General features: G+C 42.1%; 1 protein-coding gene across 2 annotated transcripts in view; it reads left to right on the top strand.

Moving 5' to 3' along the window:
- Positions 1 to 22,725, top strand: part of ulk2 (unc-51 like autophagy activating kinase 2) — a 37,217-nt gene extending 14,492 nt beyond the window's left edge. Inside the window, exons 4-27 of one of the 2 annotated variants that reach the window (XM_017490284.3) lie at positions 1,358 to 1,390; positions 2,831 to 2,867; positions 4,191 to 4,364; positions 4,548 to 4,621; positions 4,723 to 4,824; positions 5,069 to 5,127; positions 5,261 to 5,343; positions 6,041 to 6,091; positions 6,182 to 6,270; positions 6,447 to 6,618; positions 6,710 to 6,770; positions 10,139 to 10,288; positions 11,361 to 11,506; positions 11,714 to 11,797; positions 12,827 to 13,098; positions 13,187 to 13,383; positions 14,106 to 14,215; positions 16,102 to 16,236; positions 16,659 to 16,852; positions 17,741 to 17,919; positions 18,270 to 18,388; positions 19,372 to 19,529; positions 19,617 to 19,752; positions 20,632 to 22,725. In XM_017490284.3, coding sequence (XP_017345773.1) covers positions 1,358 to 1,390; positions 2,831 to 2,867; positions 4,191 to 4,364; positions 4,548 to 4,621; positions 4,723 to 4,824; positions 5,069 to 5,127; positions 5,261 to 5,343; positions 6,041 to 6,091; positions 6,182 to 6,270; positions 6,447 to 6,618; positions 6,710 to 6,770; positions 10,139 to 10,288; positions 11,361 to 11,506; positions 11,714 to 11,797; positions 12,827 to 13,098; positions 13,187 to 13,383; positions 14,106 to 14,215; positions 16,102 to 16,236; positions 16,659 to 16,852; positions 17,741 to 17,919; positions 18,270 to 18,388; positions 19,372 to 19,529; positions 19,617 to 19,752; positions 20,632 to 20,696 — 2,880 coding nt within the window. In that variant the 3' untranslated portion in view covers positions 20,697 to 22,725. The remainder of the gene's footprint in view (positions 1 to 1,357; positions 1,391 to 2,830; positions 2,868 to 4,190; positions 4,365 to 4,547; positions 4,622 to 4,722; positions 4,825 to 5,068; positions 5,128 to 5,260; positions 5,344 to 6,040; positions 6,092 to 6,181; positions 6,271 to 6,446; positions 6,619 to 6,709; positions 6,771 to 10,138; positions 10,289 to 11,360; positions 11,507 to 11,713; positions 11,798 to 12,826; positions 13,099 to 13,186; positions 13,384 to 14,105; positions 14,216 to 16,101; positions 16,237 to 16,658; positions 16,853 to 17,740; positions 17,920 to 18,269; positions 18,389 to 19,371; positions 19,530 to 19,616; positions 19,753 to 20,631) is intronic. The other variant, XM_017490285.3, reaches the window with a different exon arrangement.
- Positions 22,726 to 22,960: the final 235 nt, after the last annotated feature.

Below are 22,960 nucleotides of genomic sequence, written 5' to 3'. Positions count from 1 at the left end.
TGAAGAAATGCCTGGGAGATCATGGCTGTGTGTGTGTGTGTGTGTGTGTGTGTGTGTGTGTGTGGTTTTGGACGTACTGCTGTTTGTTTTTAATATTTTTTCCAACCCACACTTGATCACAAGGTGCTATCAGGCATATCACACCAGACCTTATGCGTGTCTGCTGTCTGAAAGCACTTGGCAGGCATGCTGAGGAGTCCAGAATGAAAAGTTAGGCAGTTCCACATTACACTCATATCAGGCAATCTGTCTCTGTCCAGTTCTGTCCCGATGTGAACTGATTAGGCATACAGTATTTACCCAGCTCTTCTCTGTTTCCCATTGCCACTGGTTGCTCCTAACAACTCCGTATGCAGTCGCTGACGGCTGTAATGTACAGTCAGTTATTGATTGTCACATGTTTCCCTGGTCAAGTGTTAATCCCAGCCCATGTTGCATTACTGGAACCACAGAGCAGGAAGGACACTCAGTCTCATCATCAGTGTGAGGAAGAATGGGGGAGGACGGGACCAAACCATTTAGACTCCCATAATGAGAATAATGGCTTTTTTTTTCTCTCTGTCTCTCTCTGCTGATGAGATGAATAGTGGGTTGTACTGTATAGGTACTGTTGCCCTCTTTGACTGAGCCAAATGAATAGTCTCGAGTTCAGCTTCGGCATGCAAATGTGTGTGAGAAAATCAGCTTGTGTGAGAAAGTTAATAAGATTTCTGGGGAGGAGCTAAAGCCAAGATGGCAGCAAGAGCACTGATTGCTGGTCCTGTAAAAAAAAAAAAAAACCCAACTCTATACTATAAATTTGTTCCACACACACAACCCTATCACATTTCCCTGTATAATGGACCACCAGATCGGAGTATAAATGGAAACATTACAGTTTCTAAATTAAACTGAGTAATCACTGTAGGAAAGATAGAAATCGGTGATCATATAGTATGATATTCACATTCATATACATTTACATATACATATCCCAGCATCAACCACAGTCCTCTGTCTTTGAACTGTGTCATGCATTCAACCATGTAAGCTTAATAAATGTCAGGTTTCTTAGTGGAACATTTAAAAGTAGGCCATAGTGACGATGTGTTTGAGATGTTGATACCTAAACCTCTATATTCTTGTGATAGCTACTGTATCATTATATGGATTTTGACCCTTGGCCAAACTTCAGGCCTGCGATCATCAACTCAATAGGGTCAGAAACAGTGTGTTTATGGTAACACTATCCCTGGTTTTAATTTATTTCCTGTTCCTGCTCTCCCTTTGTATGCACCACTAAATGTCTCTGGGCAAAGGTAAATAATGTCTGATTTACAAATAGAGGTATAAAATGTTGTCTTCTGTTTTCTTCCAGGAAACGCCAAATTTTGTTTTTCTTGTAATGGAGGTGAGTTATTTTTATTCAACTATTTTTTATTTATTCATTTATTTATTATTTTGTCTGTCTTCTTTTGCTCATGTCCTTGATGTTTATATCAAACCTAGTCACATGGCCCAGTGACTGGTGTTGCTCAACACGGGAACAGGGTTGAAGGAAAAACAAACTAAAAATACTATTCCAGAGAAGCCTATTCTGAAAAACAAATTCATCGGCTTTGATATCAGCTCTGTCCTGCTGATAAAATAAACGAGTGGCCACCTGATTCATGTTTATTGGAACAGTCGGTATGAGTAATGAGTCGAGGGTTTGGTTAAAGTGGTGGTTGCAGGTAGATGTTTATGTTCTACTCTCCAGATGAATAAACGTTTATCAGACTTTACATCACAGTGCTGTTTAATTCTTGAATTCCGACAGTTCAGAAGAGTGTTGATATTTTTTAATTTTCTAGCACAGCACAGCTCTGACAGTAATTCCGTATTATTACAGTAACACGTTATTGTCTTTATGTTAAAAATACAAGGACATGTATGGTGGAAGCTTCACATAAACTAAGCTTAATAATAAACAGATAAAAAAAACAACATGTTTATATAACATTAATGCAAGGAGTCATGAGTGTCGGCATCTTGTATCTGCCAGTAAGTTTTCCGCCATAGGAAAGTCTTCAGGAAACTGGTTGTTGTGTTTAACATAACAAGCTGCATTTTTTGGGGGGTGTTTTGGAGAGAAAAAAAAACAAGACGTAAGTTAGAATCAGAACTAGTTTGTTACATTAACATTAAGATTAAACAACATTAAACTACAAATGGTTACAATGACAACGACTTGTTCTTTAGTAAATAAAAAAATCATAATCACTTTTTATTGTTTTTTGATAGTTTGTAGTGGTATAAGAGGAACAACACAATTCAGGATGTGCTGCAGTTGGAAGATGAATTTTGTATCTCACCACCCCGACGCTGACTGTTCTCTTATAATAGCACGCCACCTAGTGTTTTATCCCTTATTTAGCCTAGCTAGTTCTGTATTGCTGCCAAGTCAATCTTATTAAACAAAGACCATTAAGATCAGTCTGATCAGCATGTAATTTGAGTAGCTACTATGAGTAGCCTTTTATGGGGGGGGGGGGGGACTAGAGTACACTTCATAAAAACCTTTTTGCAGTGTACAATGCTGTTCTGTATGGAGAACTCGGTATGCATATCCTTTCTTCTCCTTACACTCTTCCTGTCATGAGGAGATTAACTGCCCCTGCATGAAGGAAGCTGTAACATTGCATCACTTCAGATCAGATTAATTGACTATCATTATGTCTGCCTTGTTCTCTTCCGACCCCGCCTCCATATTTCTAAATCCTTGTCTCGCCGCACTAATGTCTGTGATTTTGTGTTCTTTATATACTGATACACGCTGAGAATCCGAATGTGTTTCTTGTGTCTGTTACAGTTTTGTAATGGAGGAGATCTGGCAGACTATCTGCAAGGTAAGCGCTTCAAATGAATATTGCTTGTAGCCTCAGAGGTTTCACCGTTTGGTAGCATTGATAAAGGTTATATGCTGTCCTGAGTGTACTATATATTATATACAGTCGGTCCAAAAAATCTCCATTCCAGCTTCTCAGTTGGTCCGTGACCCTTCCTGTCTTTTTGAATTTGTTAAAGTTTGACAGCGGTGTTGTGTGTGTCTGTGTGTGTGACGTGTTTGCCATGTTTCCTGTTAAAGTCCATTGCAACCTTGCGACAGCTTCCCGATCCAGCCGTGAGAACGATTTCAATACGGTCTTCTTTTGTCAGAGGCATTCTTAAAGGCAATGAAAAATTTTGGAAGGCATTTTTGCAACAAAAAAGTGTGAATTTCCCCCTATATATGGAGACTTGCTAATGCATGTGCAGAACAGGCATGACCCCCAGCAGTCAGTCCTAAAGGTCATCTAACAGTGACATGCGTCTCGCTTAGAGATATCAGCTGCCTACATTAAGATGTCTATTTATAGCTCATCATGCTTTACTCGCACTCTAAATATTAATTGGGTTATGTGATTTGTTTTCTGTTTCTCAGTAATCAGTGTGATGTTTATTGTCCAAAGTTGCCTTAGTACCGTTTTTTGAACAGGGCATCTTTCAATAAGTCATGTTGTCTGTGACATGAGTCGAGCTGACGCCTTGTTTTGATGAGTCAGGTGACCTCCACCGAGCTCCTAAAGAGTTTGTGTGACCGTGCTCAAGATAAGGATCAGCTGAACTCTAGCCTCAGTGCTGCATGTGATTAGAGTTCATCATCACTACGTAACAGCTTTGTCCAGGTAAACGCTATGACGTCAGATGGCATGGCACAGCATGTCGCAGCCTTGCACGCTCCCTCCTGCGAATTATGCAACCGTTCCCCAGTTACTGCAATCCTCTGTTGTCGACAGTGGGATTTGTTTGTGATCAAACACTCGTAGCAGGATACGCCATGATTATTGTTGCATTTGCATAGCGAGTAGACCGGAGGGAATTGAATCCTCTTAAGAGCTCAGTGTTTTAGCGATGTTTTGCTCTAACGGGACCAACAACCAAATCAATGCTGTGTGATACTGCATCTCGCACAGCAGTCGCACTAATGTCAGCAAAATATACGATCATCACGCTAGATGTTAACGGACATTAAACGCCACTGGTTATATTTGTGTGTATGTTGTGTATAGCTGTAGCACGCGTACATGTTTCATCAGCTGTCAGAGCAAGGGGATGTGGATGTGGTGATGTATGTGCGTGTGTGTTTGGAAAATGGCTTTCTCAGCACCAGTGCCTCTCTGTTGTTCCAGCTAAGGGCACTTTGCGGGAGGACACCCTGAGGGTCTTTCTCCAGCAGATAGCAGCAGCAATGCGCATACTCAACAGCAAGGGTATCATCCACCGTGACCTCAAACCCCAGAACATCCTCCTGTCCTACAACGGCCGCAAGAAATCCAGCGTCAGCGGCATCCGCATTAAAATCGGTAATTGGATACGCCTCGCATATACTACACTACTACACTGTGCATATATATAGTAGCTAGGCTGTAATAATAGCTAGACGTATTAAATAGGGCATCATTTCTTTCTGTAAAACTCATAATGTGAAGACAGTGGTGTTATTAATCGACACATATATATTAACGGGCAGTTTTTGTGCTCTCCAGCTGATTTTGGCTTCGCACGATATCTGCAAAGTAACATGATGGCAGCCACTCTGTGCGGTTCGCCTATGTACATGGTGAGCACCCTCAGGTGTCTTAAGAACACCTCACTGCTGCTTGACACGTTGACATATTGTTTGTGTTGGTCCATTGATTATGTCCATGTTCTCCCTTCCAGGCTCCAGAAGTAATAATGTCCCAGAACTATGATGCCAAAGCAGACCTGTGGAGCATCGGGACTGTTATTTATCAGTGTCTGGTGGGGAAGCCACCCTTTCAGGTCAGTCTAATGAGAGATGTGTCTCAGTCAGTTGTATTTCCTGAAACAGGGGTCTGTTGTCTTTCTTAGTAGCACTCTTAAAAACCACATTCTCATTTCAAGTCATCGTGGTACTGATGTTTTGCTGTCATTCCGCCAAACGCCTGGCAGCTGCAAGTCTTTTACACTATTGTTGCGGTAATACTGTAGTGTTACGCCATTTATGTACTGTACTAGTATCCGCTTTCTGCTCCGTTTCCCACAGGCAAACAGTCCACAGGACCTGAGGATGTTCTATGAGAAAAACAAGACGCTGGTGCCAAAGTAAGAAGCAGCATTACTCACAGGGCTGTTACTGGACTAGATGCAACTCGTAACAGTCAAAGCTAGAATAGCTGTAATACGGCTTCTATTTACATCATAACTATAGCTTTCTGCTTTTCCTTTCTGCTTTCAGCATCCCAAGGGAAACATCTCCTCCCCTTGCTGATCTGCTGCTGGGTTTACTACAAAGGAACCAGAAGGACCGGATGGATTTCGGTCAGTTGGGCTGTGATGAATGTGTCGATTATTATCATTAACTTTATTGTGCATTATTTCAATATCTAGGTTCATTTCCACCTTTTTTTTGTGGAATCCAGGAACTTTTTCAGGAACTCAGTAGCTTTAGCCATCTTTAGACCCGATTTTGGTTCACAGGCCGCGTTTCCTAAAAGCATTTCATTTCCTTCAAGCTTCATAGTATGACCGATACTCTTCCGAAAGCATTTGAAAAACTTTAACTGTTTAGCTAACGAGGAATTACCAAAGCTTGTTTTATGCCGGACGCAGAACTGTATGACTGGTAAATTGGAGCGTTTCAGTGCAGCTTTTTGCTTTTACACAAATTCAAAATGTTGTGAATTTTGTGCATGCTTTTAATGACATCATGGGAAAAAAAGAGACTTGAAGTGTGAGGAAATTGCTGTCTGTAGATAAGATACTGTTAAGATCACATTTAAAACAACGGAGAACAATGCAACATCAGTCTTGACCTCCTTTATGTCCTCTGTGTTGTGTGTCGTGCCACATAATATATATGTATATATCTCTATATCTCTCGCGATCCTGGTCCCCACAGTGTAGTGGAAACTCAAAATCAGGAGGAACCGATCCAGGAAATGTGTCATTCTTGTTTAGAAGATTTGGAAACGCATGGTGTTTACTCACTGCACTCTGCTCTCTTTACCCCTTGTAGACACATTCTTCGGCCATCCCTTCCTGGATCAAACGTCGAACATCAAAAAATGTGAGAACAATGATCTCGTAGTTATGTGTGTTAGAGCCAGAGAGCTGTCGATCTGATAACTAAGCGAGAGCTTGCGCTCTTTTCTCTCAGCTTGCCCTGTGCCAGTGCCTGCATGCCCTATCTCAGTGTCGGAGAGCACTTGCGGCAGCTCGCCCTCCTGCCGTTACGTCTCACCTCCGGTGAGTTAATCGCTTTCATCCCATCGAAACTATCATGCCACTGCAGCTGTTCTGCACTGTTACTGTACGTCAATACCTTCATATTATGATGCACGAGAGGATTAACAGTGTCATCGCTGACTCGACTCCAGGTAATCCGTTATTATTTCCCTCCCCTGTCTCGTTCTTTGTTGCAGTCGTTGCCGGACATGCAGACCCTGCCTGAAGACGTGCTCTCGTCTCCACCTCTTGGCCCTCCCAACTACCTTCAGCTGTCTAAAGAGTCTGGCGGCAGCACCAGCAGCAAGAACTCGTCCTGCGATACAGACGACTTTGTGCTGGTGCCGCACCTCTCTGGAGAACAGTCCTGTGAGTTAGACCTACATCAGTACACACACTTGGTACATACGGCCAGCTGTTTGTGTGTACGAGTTACTCAGTTCTCTCGCACTCTCCTTAGATGACCTGCCGACGGGAGCCGCTGGCCGTAGACCATCCAGTGAGTTTCTGCTGTGTGGAGGGTGAGTGTGACCTCACTACCATTTATCAAATTACACACAGACTCTCGAACCAAGTTCTACAAACAATCTGAACTGCCACGCACTGTCGCTTTCAATGGGTCTCCTCCAAAGCTATCTTTCTCCACACTTTGGCCTTTCCATCACCTTGGTAGAGGTTAATCTTGGTTCCACTTTTGTGGCTCACCTTTGTATTTCTTTGTGAATTCCAATCTGGCTTTCCGATTCTTAATGGTTTACATCTTATGGTATAGCCTCTATAGTTCTGCTCAAAAACTTTTTTGAACGGTGGATTGTGATACCTTCACCCCTGCCCTGTGGAGGTTGTTGGTGATGTCACTGGCTGTTGTTTCCTATCATCTGCGTTTTTCTTTCTTTTTCAGGACATTCCAAATTGTTGTACTGGCTATGCCCAATGTTTGTCCAATGCCTCTGATTTTTCCCCTCTTTTCTCAGCTTCAAAATAGCTTGCTTTTCTCCCAGAGATAGCTCTCTGATCTTCCTGTTGGATTATCCGTTTTAACAACGAATGCAGTCTTCACAGGTGAAACTGAAGGCTAAGACCAAGAGTAGACATTCAGAGCTATTTATTATTTAAATAGTCAATCTAACAGGACACACCTGGGTAACAAGGAACACCTGTTCCGATACTTTTGCTTACCTACAAACCGGGTGGTCTCTTACAAAATGTGCTATGTTCTATGTCGTTGAACACATCTACATATAAATACCAGGAAGTAAAATCCGAAATTCGGAACTCTCTTCTCTTTCATCTTTTGTTCTCAAACCCACCCGATCTTCAGTCTACAGTGAAAACAAATGAATCAGCCTTGCTGGTCCAGTAGTTTCAGAGGGGGTCGTATAGAGCAGGAGTATTCAGCTCAAATTTGCGCAAGTCTTTGATTACTCCAGTTTAACGTTCAGTCGTTAATGATTCATTTATGATTATAAAGCTGACTCGTCAGTTTTAAAGCGGTTATAAGATGATGTGGATTTGCACGTTCTTCTGCATGTCCTCTCAGTGCAGATATATTCAGTCCTCTTCTCCTCCTAAGTTACTTGGTCATGAAGGTGAAAGAGACAGCAGATTCCATTATGGGAACATGACCTAGCATGATGCATCTGCTATTTCTGCACTGAAGCTAGCTGACGTAGCTCGGCCAGGGTGTGAATCACAAGACTGTAAAAGAGAACGTTTGTGGTGACAACCTGCCGTTTGTGAATGTTAACAGAATAAGAACCATTTAGTCATAAATGACAGCTATTGTTTTACTGTTCTAAATATGAAACAAAAAAAGACCAATAAAAATCACTGAGCTGAATTGACTGGCTGTGAGGACAGAGTGATACAAATAAAAGACACTACTGTTTTGTAGTGATTGGTTTGACTTAGACTTACTTTATTAATCCCCAAGGGGAAATGAAGGTATTACAGCAGCAAAAACAGAAAAACAAAACCACAAGACAAAAATAGACAATACAGTCAATCAATAAACACAATAATCTGAATATTTTCGATTACAAAACACCGTGCAATTACCTAATTAGCACAATAACTCATACCATCAAACAATGTCACTCAATCCCTTAATCCAAGCAAAACATTCTGATGTGTTATTTAAAAGACATTATAGTAAATAACTAAAAATAATAAATATATTTTAAAAAACAGCATTCGTTCATGTCTCTACAGAAGTACCAATACACACACACACACACACATATATACATACATATATATATATATATATATATATATATATATATATATATATATATATATATATATACACATACACATTGTGCATTTAAAAGTATAGTATAGTCAACAGTTTTGGTGGAAGTTAGCCGAAGCTTCTGTTTTTGCGAATTTAAATCACTTGCATGCTCTCTAGATGAGAAAGCCTGAATGCAAGAATGTAAGTGGGACAGCTTTCTGATTTGACAGACAGTAATACACAAGTCAAATCTGGATACCCCCAAAAGTCAGAAAAATCACATTTCATTTCAAGTCCAGTGAAAGACTTCTAATTATGGAAGAGCTTTACATCAGTGCAAAAAAACTCCTGAAAGCTACTTCCTCCTGTGCCTCAAGTTAAACTCCTTTTAGCCATGTTGCTGTTCTTGACACACATACACTGTTTCGCTTGTCCCTGTCATCTGTCCGCCGAGTGCAGCATGAGCTCACTCTTTGTGTATGTGTGGGTGAGCTGGCTGAGCAGCACTGTTTCTCAACACACTTGTGTGAAGCCTCATGCAATACTTTGGAAGCGTGCCAGCTCCTCCAGGAGAGCTGCTGACTTTTCCTGGAGTTGTGAGCCACAGCCACAACACAGTGTTCCCATGAAGTACACTCTGTTAGCACCTCACAGTCATTGTTTGTGTGTCGATTCTCGAGAGTGTGGCTCTGCGGGGCAAGCAGTCCAGTGCTGCCCCCAAGCAGGTATACAAAACTAGGTGTTAGTTCACACCAGTCTGTAAAAACATGCAAAGTAGACAAGCAGACTTTTATTAAAAACCTGATGATATAAAACTCTGATCTGTGTGGTGCTGGTTTGTTTATGCCTTGGAGTATTTTTAAAGGGAATTTTCATTAAAATGTCACTTTTTACATTTCCAGTATGCTTTATGAAATAACTGTTGTTTGTGTCTGTGTGGTGGTATTTTTATTTATTTATTTATTTATTTATTAAACCAATTTGACCTACTTTTTCTCTCGGATTATATATATTTTTGCACTTTGTGCCGTGCCATGCTGAACCGACTTTGGATCAAACAAAGAGACTTGTCTTTTTGTAGCTGCCTGGCCTTGTGCGACTTCACGTGTACAGATGGCTTTGCTGCTCCCTTTCTTTAGCTGTTTCTTCCCTCACAATAAGCTCTCCGTAACACATCAACACCTCTTTTGACCCACACATGACTTCTGTCCAAAGACATTTTGTTCCCTGTAGAAAACAAAAGAATGCAAATGAGCTTTTTCTATTGCTCTCAGTGTGACTGGTGGAAGTGGGCATGGCCATTGGCTTGAAAGCTCTGCCCTCATTTGCACATGGCTAAACCCTAAGCCCCTCCTTTCTCCCTGATAGGCTGGAGACGCATGTGTTTACATGGTTTCTCTTCCCTCTGCTGCTTGGCCATGCCCTTTAAACAGGAAAAGGTTTTTCATACTTTATGAAAACAAGCTCTCTGCACTCTGCGAAACAACAAAGAGCTCTTACTTCTTTCAGTTTGGGTTTTATTTTGTATTATAAATATATAAATACATGCATTTTGTTGCAAGGGTTTTTTTTAAACAACTGAACAGCCACCATGGTTGAATCCATGCTGAAACATGCTGAATAGATCGCTGGATTTTCTTCTACTTTATCCAGGCAGCCGCAGCCCTCTTCAGGCCAGAACCCTGTGGTGTCCCCTCGAACGGAGACCACCCCAATCCCTGTGCCCACTCAGGTGCGCAACTACCAGCGGATCAAGCAGAACCTCTCCAGCAGCCCCAGCACCACCCTCTACGGCTCACCCAGGTGAGACACTAACTTCCGGTCACTACAGACTTGTGAATGGTTTGATGCTTATAAAGGCTTAATGTCCAGAGTTCGTCAGCTTTATGTCTTTGCAGCGGTAAATATGTGCATAGAATTTGCAACCACCCAGAAAGTACAAGAAACTGGGTGGTGGTGGTGGGGCGGAGAGGGTGAGCTATAATAGTCAATAGCGGTTAAAAAGAGGAAGACAAAGAAAGATGCAGCTTTTGTTTGCAGGTCGATTGTCTCAGCATGTGGTTTAGGCAGGTGGCCAGAGGGAGCTTATAGATTAATCCCTCTCCACCCACATCGCCTCCCCAACAGCCCCAACTCAGCCCCTGTTGCCAGGCTACAGCCGCTGCCCCACTTCCAGTTTTAGGATTAAACACACAATCCTAGACTCCTGCGTGAATGGCCTCGCAGTCCTCGTTAGACCACACCGATAGTGGCTGCAGTAAAGAGAAATGCATACCAGTGTGCATGAGACGAGTTCCACCAGGATTTCATGAGTCATGTTTATTTTCCAGTGTTACCGGGATATTTGTTACCAAATTTCCAACGAGTTTTAGCAGGACAGATTATAAGAGCATTGCGCTGCTTTCGGGATGGAGCTGGCACGCGTAAGGATTTTGATATTAGTTGTGGTAAGTCCAAGAAAAGGCAAAGGAAGGACTGATGAGGAATGTGAACTTGAACCACTGAGCTTTCGAGATGCTTGTCTGCTTTGGTTTTAGTGCCTGGTATTTTTGCCTACCAATTACAGTGTGATTAATGTATGGTAAGGAAGGCAAATATAACCACTTCATGAATTTTGGATGGTAATGGGGATACATTATGGAAATGTGCTCTTAAAAATGACTGAAGATGATGTCAATTTTCGTAACTAATTTTGCATCACCGTTATCGTTCATGTTCTGGTAAGTTCTCGACATATAAACCAGCATTTAAAGTTAGAAAATTGAAACCGTATGGTGAAAATCTCTACCAGTTGTGTTCCAACTACCGCTAATCTAGAGTATGATGTTTGTATTGTATTGTAACAGCATAATCATGTTGTGCTGTGTGGTTGCAGGTCTGGTACAGTGCGGCGCTCTAACACCAGCCCTATGGGATTTCCAAAAGCTGCCTCCGGCTCCCCGTGCCCTGCTGATGCTGCCCAGACTGTGGGACGAAGACTCTCCACTGGTAGCTCACGTCCCTACTCGCCTTCTCCACTGGGTAAGAAGCGTGCCGTCTCACTCTCCGTTTATCTCCTTTTCTTTTTTCCTGTCCTCTTTCTGTCAATTCTCTCTCTTGCTCTCTTTTAGTTCTCTCAATGTTTGTAGAGGTTACCAGGGAGCTGTCCACTTTTTGGGAGGAGGAGGAGGTTATTTGCCTTAGCACGCATCATGTCCTGACATGTCTGTCTGTGTGTTTTTTGTTCAGTGGCTACTATTCCTGAACAGCTGGGCCACTGCTGTTGTGGACATCCCCACAGCCGCGAGGGACACAGCCGCAGCTCTTCTGGTGGTAAGTGGACCACATGCTGGGTAACAGAGAGGGACTCCTCATATGTGCTTGTTGAACATCCCATTCCAGATTTAGTCACCCTTTCCTGTTGTTATAATAACCTCCACTCTTCTGGGAAAGATTTCCACTAGATTTTGGAGCGTGGCTGTGGGGATTTGTGCTCATTCAGCCACAGGAGTGTTAGTGAGGTCAGGCACCGATGTTGGGCGAGGAGGCCTGGAGCGCAGACAGTCTTCCAGTTCATCCTAAAGGTGTTGATTGGGGTCATGGCTCTGTGCAGGACTCTCAAGTTCTTTCACTCCAACCTCAGCAAATCATGACCTAATAGACCTCAGTTTGTGAACAGGGGAATCGTCATGCTAGAAAATGTTTGTTCTCTTCACTTAGTTCTAGTGAAGGGAAATTGTAATACTGCAATATAGTACAAAGACATCCTATATCATTATGTGCTTCCAACTGTGTGGCAACAGTTTAAGAGAAGAACCACATGTGGGTGTGTTTCAGGTGTCCACTAACTTTTGGCTATGTAGTGTACCTTGATGTTAACATTATATTCACGACAAAACACGAAACAAATCGATACGTCAGTCATCCGCTCCATTGCACAGTCGACTTGACTCTTACAGTTGTATATAATGATCATGGTCTTTGCAGTGCAGTGGAAATGCCACCCAGAAACTCTTCCAGGAACTGTGTTTCTGGTTTAGCACAGTTCTTCATTCCACCTGTTCTCTAAACCATCAGTGTATGTCAAGAAGTGTATGTTTATAGTAGTGGTCATGAACTCTACATGCTGGAATACAGCTCATAGTTTGAAGTCATGTTAAAATGAACTCAGTAGCCTCTTCTGCTGCAGTGTCATTGGCAGTCCGCTGAAGCGTAGAGAGCTCGTATGGGTGGTGGTGCCATCTACTGGGCTTAACGTGCACCGTGCTGGAAAATGGAAAAATTATTTCAATATTAACAGATGTTTATATGACTGCGATTTATTTTAATGTTAAATAGATGCCTGTTTGTTTTTTAATACAGGTTCCCCTGTGCCCTCATCACAATTGCTGGGCGCCCGTCTCCAGAGCGCACCCACCCTGACCGACGTCTACCAAAACAAGCAGAAACTCTACAAGCAGCTCTCTGATCCCGTGCAGCCTACTGCCTTACCCTATCCTCCTACCCACTCACCGCAGCTGGGACGCCCTGGCAACCTTGGGACCTCTCCCACCAAGCACCTTGGCTCCTCCCCCCGCACCTCTGATTGGCTACAGAAGTCCCCGCTGCCCACCATCATTGGCTCACCGACCAAGGTAGTCTTGATGAAAACTTAATGCATCGAGTAGATTTGTGTCCGTTACTTGACTGACTATGTTTTTGACCTATCCTTGTTTTTTATAGACCACTGCTCCCTTCAAAATCCCTAAAACTCAGGCCTCATGCAACCTCATGGCCTTGGCTTCTCAACAGGGCATAGCGGACAGCCCCAATTCCAGTAAGATGTCTACCGATGCCCGGGAGATCTGCCCCCACTACTGGTCACCGTACCCCAGCGGGCGACACTCGGCCTCCGAGAGCACAAAAACTACCTTTGGAAGGTACGAAGAACACGAATCACTTTTATTCCTCTCTCTGATACTTTAACTGATATGTAATGGATGCTTTCATGGATCCCTCACGTGAAATACTCTGCACTTACTAGAGTGTGCATGGGATTTCTAATGGGTTAACCATTTGTGGCACCAGGATATGATTACTGCATTTGCTATATAGGCTTTCATTATACACCATGTCTATAAAAGTTGGAGGCTGAAATAGAAAAGCAATATCTGGCAAAATGTTGATTCAGAGAGCAGCACTGATGTGGTGATCAAGTTAGTGGGGCTGAAAATACAATTCTAGTCATCTTCACTTTCAATCAGGTACCTGGATTGAAATCAGGTACTACAGGTTTGCAGTCGAATCCTGAATTTTACAACAGAATCACTGCTGCACTGCAAAAAATGACATCTTAACAAGTGGAAATACCTTGTGTTCGAATCTATTTAGTAGTTCCTATTGTAAGATTACAATAAACCTAATATAAGATTATTAAACCCATTTCAAGTCATTTGTACTCATTTCAAGCTTGAAATAGTCTTGCTCTATTGGCAGATAATGTTGCTCATTTTAAGCGTTTATTTCTAGAAAGAAGCAAAAAAAAAAAAGTTCTCAGTGTGACGCCTTTCCTATCACACCAGGCACTGCTCTCACGTAGTGCATTTAATCCTGTGCTCTACAGAATATGCGCTCATGACACAAGTCTGCTTTTTCTCCTCAGGTCGGTGAGTACAGGGCGTTTGTCAGAGCAGCCTGTGAGAATCACTCTGGGAGGACAGACGTACCAGGGCAGTACGGACAGCCTCAACACAGAGAGACCTATGGACACGGGTAACTCTTCAGTGCCGTTACATAATAGCATGGATTTATTGCGATTGCATAGCAAGTAAGCATTGTGGTTATATAATGAGAAGGTCTGGAGACATTATGATAAGCAGTGACCACAAAACATAGTAGATCATAGTGGTTTGCGAATCAGTAAAGCTTTTAGGTAGAAACTGACAGCAAAACCTTCATTAAGCATTAGAAGAAGAAAAAAAAACATTGAATTACTGCAACAAATGAATGATAGCCTAAAAAAGGCAAAATGATACCACATCCTTCTTAAGATTTTCTAACTAGCTAGCATCCTTCATCTGTAGTACTGAAGTTCATGTTGTTAACCCTCTTACCCCGTATGGCCGAAAAACCGGTTTGCCCGTCTTTGATCTATTCCCGTAAGGACGATATACTGGCTTGGTCGTCTATGCCAAATCCCCGTAAGGACGATATAGCGGTTTTACAGTGTAAACGTTATCCTCGTAAGGCCGGTGTACCGGCATTACTCTGCTATGATTCCTTACTTATTTAATTATTATTATTTGACCCGGATGATTGATGACGTCACGATGTGATTACGTTATTACGCCGGCATTACGATGAAGCTGATCCAAGCGTGAATATTGGTGTACTAGTAGAAGAGAACTAAAAATGCCAAAGCGAAAAGCTAATCGTGTTCCAGCTAAAGTTACACCTTCAGTGAACACAGGTACATCTAAAACAGTGAAAAAAAAAGAAAACATACACAGTTACACAGGCGAGAGCGAGGATTCTAGATAGTGACAGCAGTGAAAGTTCAGGCAATGTTGAAACCGAAACCGAAACTGATAGTGACGCAAACTCTCCTGATTCAGACCCGTATATGATCCGTCTTCATCTTCAGCATTAACCAGTGCGACTGACACTGCAGGGGTCTGGAGTCATAACGGGACCATTTCTGTGCATTCGTACAAACACTACCTGCTGGTCTGATTATCACCAGAAACTTGACTTCTGGCGCTAAAATGCATTTATTTATTTATTATTTATAAAGGCACTGACCACGCTGATGCTCGTATGGTACTTCTAAATGAGTATAAGGATTTTAGCGAGCATTTTTCCGTAATTTCTCTAGTTAAGAATTGTGCTCTAAGTTTAGTAAAAACACTGAACTGCTTCATTTTCAAAGTAATATTACACAAATACATCATTATATGTTGTTTCAAGGCCTAAAAATGTTACAATTAAAATGTTGATTTTGGCCCAGGAACTCAGGGTTGGTGTGCTGTTTCTCTGGGGAATATAGGGTTATGGGACATAATACTGTGGGAACTTAGGGGTAAGAGGGTTAAGGCTAAAGACTGTTTTGAATGCACATAGCTTATTAAGTCAGACTCACTCATATTACAAACTAAACAGCGGATGAAAATTCATCCTTAAGCAGAGGGGTCAAGGGTTACAATGCCTGTTTTCAGCTGATGGGTAAGATACCTTTTGGAAAACCCATCTTCTACTTCATCAGGATATGACATGTCGTTTTTACGAGTCCCCCAGTTGTGTCGACCATATCAGGAACTTTCAATTCAAATTACGCGCACAGGAAAAACACTGGTGCGCCTGCTCAAGTGGGGAACTTTAGTCTGAGGTAATAGAGAAAGAAGAGAAAATAATTAGAGAAAACAAGAAAGCATGGCACGGAATCCCTGCTGTTGTATGTTTGTTATTTTTCATGTAGGTTTGCATTGTTGTTTTGTTTCTAAATCTCATTCAGTATGTTTCCACATCTAAAAGCTTCTGCATGGGCCTCTTTGGTTGGCTTTTGGTGTGTGTGTAATGTTCCCTGGGTCTTGGCTTGAGTGTGTGAGTGACCCCTGTGTTTTGTGTGTTTGTGTGTGTGTTTGTGTGTGTGCCACCCTCAGCCCCTGCAGGGTCATGTGGTTTGGCAGTGGGTAGTGCGAGTCCCCGTACTGTAGTGTTCACAGTTGGCTCGCCCCCCAACAGCAGCACCCCTCCCACTTGCAGCCACCTGAGCACACGCCCTCGCACCACATCAGGTGAGAGCTTCACCGTGCTACTGCCAAACATATCACCACTAGCATCACCATCTGCATCAGCACCAGCATCAGCAACAGCATAGGCTTCATAAATAGCAATAGTGCTTGGGTTTGGTACTGGCCATCAACGGCTGTGTGCTGTCTGTCTGCTGCACAGATTCTAAATATTGTTACAAACAATAAGCTGTGACATCGTCTTTAACTAATCCAAATATTTATTCAGACCATACTTGTGTGGCATCGATGCAAGTTTTCAAGTCCTCAAGGTATCACTTGCTATTAAATTAGTACTAGTGAGTTAAGGCAGCTGGGTTTGTGGTATAACCTTGGTGAAGCCTCAAATAACGCCAGCCCATTCATTTACACTTTATTGTTCATGTAGGTATAATCGTTGATATATTTGTGTGTGTGTCTTTCCGCAGTGGGGTCCAACAGTTCAGCAGGCTCGCTGTACTCCAACAGTGGAAAGGTATGCATGGGTTCTCCTCCTGCTATGGCCATGGGTAGTTCTCCCCCCAGCAGCCTCCGCTATGTCCCCTACGGCACCTCTCCACCCAGCCTTGATGGGTTTATCACTTTCGAGGCCCCTGAGCTCCCAGAGGAGACGCTGATGGAGGTGAGAGGCTAACTTTTGTGTGTAAAACGCAAGGCAGGCCAAATTCATTGTAAAGCAGTAGTTCTCAAGTACAGTTGAGTCCACTGCACATTAATGTTTTTTAATTATCACCACACACGAATCAAATCATGATGGACCTGATAATTAGCTGATCAGGTAGGGAAAGTTTTAGGCTCTGTAGGGAAGTGGGACTGGCATCGAGAAGCCCTGTTTTAAAAGAGTTAAGTGTTACATAGTTTACTCTGTTATACACTAACGGTCAAATGTTTAGACACACTCATTCTTTATTTATTTCCCCCCCATTTTAGAGTAATAATAAAGTCATCAAAACTCTAGAGTAACACAAATGGAACTATGGGAATTATGTTGTGATAATCCAAAATAAATCAAAATAATTTAATATTTTATCATCTTCAGAGTAGACCCCCTTTTTGCCTAGAATTTCCAGAAATGTATTCTTGGCATTTTCTCAACTGATTTCTTGAGGAATTTCACTGAGATGCTTTTTAAACAGTATTAAAGGAGTTCACACCTACGCCGGACTCTTATTGGCTGCTTTTCAGAATATTTTGCTCCAAGTCATCCCTTTAAAAAATTATTTTGTTTTGTAAATAAAAGATTTCTAATGAAAGAAATGAATATGTTGGCACAATTATATTTCTGTATACAACACCGATTCCAAACATTTAATCACACACCTTCAGATCAAAAGATTTTTAAGATCATGAGAAACATTTTCAGTCAAGTGTGTCTAAACTTTTAACCGGTAGTGTATAGTTGACCATATATCCATTAAAACTGAGGAAGGTATAGTGAATAGCAAATACAGAGCGACCCTAGAACTCTGCACGTACCCTGACACGTGTGTGTGTGTGTGTTTTTTTTCAGAGAGAGCACACAGACACACTAATGCACCTGCGGATGATGCTGTCCTTTACGGACTGTGTGTTGGAGATGGCCGCTGTGAGAGCAGGAGGTGCAGATCTTGGAATTTCTGCAGCCTCGCTTTACCCTCCTCAGGAGAGTGTGGTGGTGGACCAGATCAGCCAGCTCAGCAAGGAGTGGGGGTGAGATATACACACACACACACTAACACTTAGCACTCTGATCCGTTATTTCACCAGTTATAAGAAATGAATTCCGAATTTGACTTAATTGAATCTGTTTTTCAACTAAACTGAGCCACGTGAGTTTATATTTGAATTTATACTTGAATATTTGTCTTCATTAAAAAAAACAGGAACTAAAAAACCACTTGCCCCACGTATAGTATTCACATTGTGCTCAAATTAACCCGGTATGTTAATGGAAGAAATTCGTTACCGTGTTAACAGAAGGTGTATACCTTCTGCACAAAACTGCACACCACACGTATTCAAGCACTGTTTTATACTCCTCATCATATCACCCACTGTAGGCAAGTGGAGCAGCTGGTGCTGTACATGAAGGCTGCTCAGTTGCTTGCGTCCTCTCTGCACCTGGCCAAAGCTCAGATCAAGTCGTCCAAGCTGAACCCCTCCACTGCTGTCAAACAAGGTGAGCAAGTGTGTGTGTGTGTGTGTGTGTGTGTGTGTGTGTGTGTGTGTGTGTGTGTTTGCATACTATGCCCAGCATTACTGATCAGTGTTGGCGTTGAACTGGGCAAGATGATCCAGAAATGGTGCCATATACTGTAAAATTGATCAAGGTTACCCATGACTCCATACCGGACTCTTTCCATGTGCAACATTCCCGTTAGACAAGTCAACCAGGTCGTAAACTGAGGGACAGGTTCTGATTTCCAGAGTCTTAGAATGATGCTCTTGGCAATAATCATTCCTCATTCTTCTTTTTTTTTTTTTAGAACCACCATCGAGTGGTTGTGAATTGGAATGATAAAACAGCCATTCATGGGAGCAAATTTGGCCGTGCTGTCTCGGTTACAGGAATGGAAGAGATACTCGTTTTCCCCGTCAGTCACAGTGACACTAGCCAATCATGAGTTCCTACTGTAGGAGCCCGTGTATGTAGAAGATTGCATCCTCCAACAATGTGTTACGCTGCATGAAGCCAGCCAACCACGTGAAAAAGACATGTGTGGTTGGCTTGACGTGTCCAAGGAAGCACCTGTTAGCCTTCACCATCCCTGCTTGGTAGCTGTCTTATGGAAATTGGCAAGGGACTGAATTTTGGGGAAAAACGTTTGTTACTGAGGCTAAATGGAACCCCTGTCATCCAGAGTATATTTGGAGACACGTTGGTGTGTGTTAGCTGTTCAGAAAGCTCCTTTCCTAGTCTCTGATGCGTTTGCCAGTCTTTGCCGCTCTTTGGGAAACGTAACGCCATCACTGGTGCACTGTTTCAACCTGATACTGATCTGTGGCTTGCTGTTTGGGAACCTCTGCCCTATTCTAAAGTAGTGTAGTGACAATAAGCACTGACATTTGACCGAAATAATTACAAATGTCATTTGCCAAGAAAAGACAGATCATCGAAACAGCAGAATGTCCTCAGTCTCCACTCCTTTCTTTCTCCCACAGTGGTTAAAAGCCTGAATGAGCGCTACAAGAGCTGCATCTCTCTGTGCCGTCAGCTCACGGACAAACTCAACCACTTCTTCTCAGACAAGCAGCGCTTTGTGGATGAGATCAACAGCGTGACTGCTGAGAAGCTCATATACAACCATGCCGTGGAGATGGTGAGCAAGACCAACAATAGCATGCACTCGTACACGCGTCTCTGCGTTTCTGTAGAAAGGATTGACATGGCCTTGTGTTTGGGACAGGTCCAGTCGGCAGCGCTGGACGAAATGTTCCAGCAGACCGAGGACATCGCGTACCGCTATAACAAAGCCGCCATGCTGTTGGAGGGCCTCGCTAAGATCCTGCAGGATCCGGCAGACATAGAGAACGTCGCCAAGTGTGAGTATGACACTATGCGTTTAATTAGAACTTCGAGACCTACTAGAGTAGAGCGGTTCTCTGTGGTAGGGCCAGGGGTTGGGGGAACTAGCGGTACAGGGGAACATGTCACTTCTAGGTTTACAGTTGGAGTTGGAGGTTTGGTTTAGTTCATTAATTGCTTCACTGTTGATTTTGCACATAATATTTTGCTAAAAAAATTCAGTATTTAGATAATTGGTTAAAACATTGATCCTAGATGTTACATGAAGAATGCTACTAAATGAATATATTGATATTTAAAATCTATATATTTAAAGAGTTTTATTGTAATTTTGTTAGATATTTTTGACTTTTGATAAAAAGTGCTGTTAATTTCACGGCCTTGTACTTTTTCAGTCGATATTCATTCAAACACATGAAAATGATTCGAATGATGTTTCTATTATTTCGGATAATTGCGTAATATTTATACAATTATACAAAAAGGCAGTTCTTTTAAAGTAACCTTTTCATTCGTTTTTTTTGGTTTTTGTCTAAAGATTTTCATTTCGGTGCATCACTACTCACACCCCAATGTTATCAAAGTTATATTTATTATTATTGCTATTAGCCTGAATTTTGAATGGATTTAATCCAAAATGAAACCACACACTTAAAATAAAGCTTAAAGTAAATAATGTTTTGCCTTGATGTGTTCCGCTGGTGGAAAGTTGAAGAATAAAAAGATTTATGTTCATGTCCTGAGGCTGTCTATGCAATGTATTTTACAGTTAAACATGTCTCTGGCTCGAAAACGTTCTATAGGAGGAATTCGGGTACTGTATCTGCTCTTTCTTTCAGTCCTCTCCATGCTTATAATGTGTCTTTTCCTGTTTGTGTGTGTGTGTGTGTAAACAGATAAGGCGAGTGTGGACCGGAGGATCTCTGCATTGTGTTACTGCACTGTCACACTGTACGAATAGAACCCTCACACACACACACACACACACCCCCACCACTGGCGACAGGAACCGTCCTCCTTCCAACTCGCTCAGACTAGAGGATGCCCTCACTCCCGCTTCTCCGACTTCGTAGCAGCCCGAGCCACTTTTCCTTTTTAAATTCGTATTATTTTTCACGAAATCACCTGACCCACCAGAGCAAGTATTCTTTTTTCATAAAGGACCTCTGCCACCAAGTCACTACCAAAGATAAAATGCAACAACAATACAGATTTCTATTCTGAAGAAAGAGGCACTGGACTCAGCGAGCGGTCTCCTCAGCAGTTTTCCTCAGAACGCGTCTTTTCCATCGTTTTACACTGAGGACTGGTCTTTTTTTTTTTTTTTTTAATGACTTTTAAAAACAATACTGTATTCTGTGATGGTGTTGCAATTATTTATTGGTTTTAGGAGGGTATTAATGTTGTCACGTGATGTTTGGATGCTTTCGTCGAGTCAGACTCGCGTTGGACTGCAGTTAGAACACATGTACTCGGCTGTCTTTAGCACGGTAGCCTGAGATTTGTAACGTAATTATTTTTTAAAAATTGAATGCACTTTATTGACACGGATGTGGAAAAGACCCACACTGAACTGTTCTCCATGGCTTGATTTGCCGCCTGGTTCAACAGGCTGTAAAGAGACATTAAAACGTTGGTCACGCACCGGGACGAGAGTGTTCTCGGCGAGCAGGATCAGCCGTGACGTTCATCAACAATACCGGTCAAGATACTTGAGTAGTTATGTTTTCATTCGTTACTATAGAAACAAGCATTATGTTTATATTAATAGTGGATTTTTAAAAAAAACATGTATGTATAAACTGAAATTTGCATTGTGTAAATATTTGAATGTGCATGTGCGATGTGTAGCCTGTTGTTCGTTTGGGAATGAAGGAGCAGTCATGGGATTCCCTGCCACTCAATCCAAGAGCACAAGTATTCTTCTTTTTTTCTTCTTTTTTTTTTAAAAGCAGTTTGATACTTGCCAACTACTGCCATTCAGACTTTTATGCAGCCCTCAAGGAAGAGACCTCATGTTTGTCTTTGGATGGCAGCTCAGAATTCAGAAAACCTGTGCTCTATGAAGTACATTTCTTTTGGAGTGCAGGCGGATAAGGATACGAAGCAGAAATGCTAATGTGAACTCTCTCAGGCAGTAAACAGCCGAGCTGGCTCTGCCTTCCTTTCCCTGGCTCGCTGTGTGTGGGTGTGAGTGTATGTATATATGAGATACTGTATGTATGTATGTATGTATATGTGTGTGTGTTTGTGTTGGCAATGCTGAAGTGCACAAAAGGCCAGTTTAAGAAAACTGAACTGAAAGCCCTGCAAAAGTAGCCTGCTTTCACCTGTACATGTGTTAATAAGAACCTCCTGGTGTTCTGCACTGGCACTGATGATGTATCCATTTTGTGGTTTATATATATTTTATTCTCAGACTTTACCTTCACAAATCTTTATTGTACAGGAGGGGGGAGGGGGGATGCCAGAAAGATATTCTCCTGGCTCGTTTTATAATATCCTATCGAATCCATGCACAGTCCTGTAGCCTGTAGATGTCTGTCCATTTTCAGGCTCTGAACGCCATGTACACAGAATGTTCTTTAGAATTGCCTGGTGTAGAGAGTGAGTGGAACCTGTGGAAAGTACCTGTAGAATGTATATTCCCTGTTTCTTGAAGTCAACCCTTGTCTTGTATAACACAGCCAGTGAAATGGAAACCTCAAAGCTCCTGTTTTATTGTTTTGTTTATTTGTTGTTGTTGTTTTTTTTTTTTCTTTCCTGACACAATGTTGTAATCGTTTCACTGAGACAACTCGGTCAAAAAAATCCACTCGGGTTCATCAGAGCCGTCTGCAGCACTGCTCTGTTTCTGCATTGTACCATGTTCATTGTACATTTTGCATGGACATGAAATGTAGGTTTTATAACGTGGGACTTGTTACAGGACAACCAATAAGAACAGTAGTTCAGTCCAGTATACAAATAAAATCATTTATATATAATTATATCATGTAAACTGTAACTGCCTCTTCTCATGGCTGGTGTCACTAAGTGGTCTGTCATGTCGTGGTTTACATCCTGTTATTGCCCATGAGGCGTTTGTCAATGAATCAGCAGATCCAGTGGTCTTCCAGACTCATTAGTAGACTTAATTAATTATAGTGGTTAGCACGTTTGCCGCACAACTTCAGGGTTGTGGGCTCGAATCCCGCCTCCGCCCTGTGTGGGCGGAGTTTGCAC

The sequence above is a fragment of the Ictalurus punctatus genome, chromosome 17, assembly GCF_001660625.3.
Source record: "Ictalurus punctatus breed USDA103 chromosome 17, Coco_2.0, whole genome shotgun sequence".
Lineage (NCBI taxonomy): Eukaryota > Metazoa > Chordata > Actinopteri > Siluriformes > Ictaluridae > Ictalurus > Ictalurus punctatus.
Note: the sequence above shows the minus strand (reverse complement) of the source record. Positions and strands in the feature narration are given on the sequence as shown.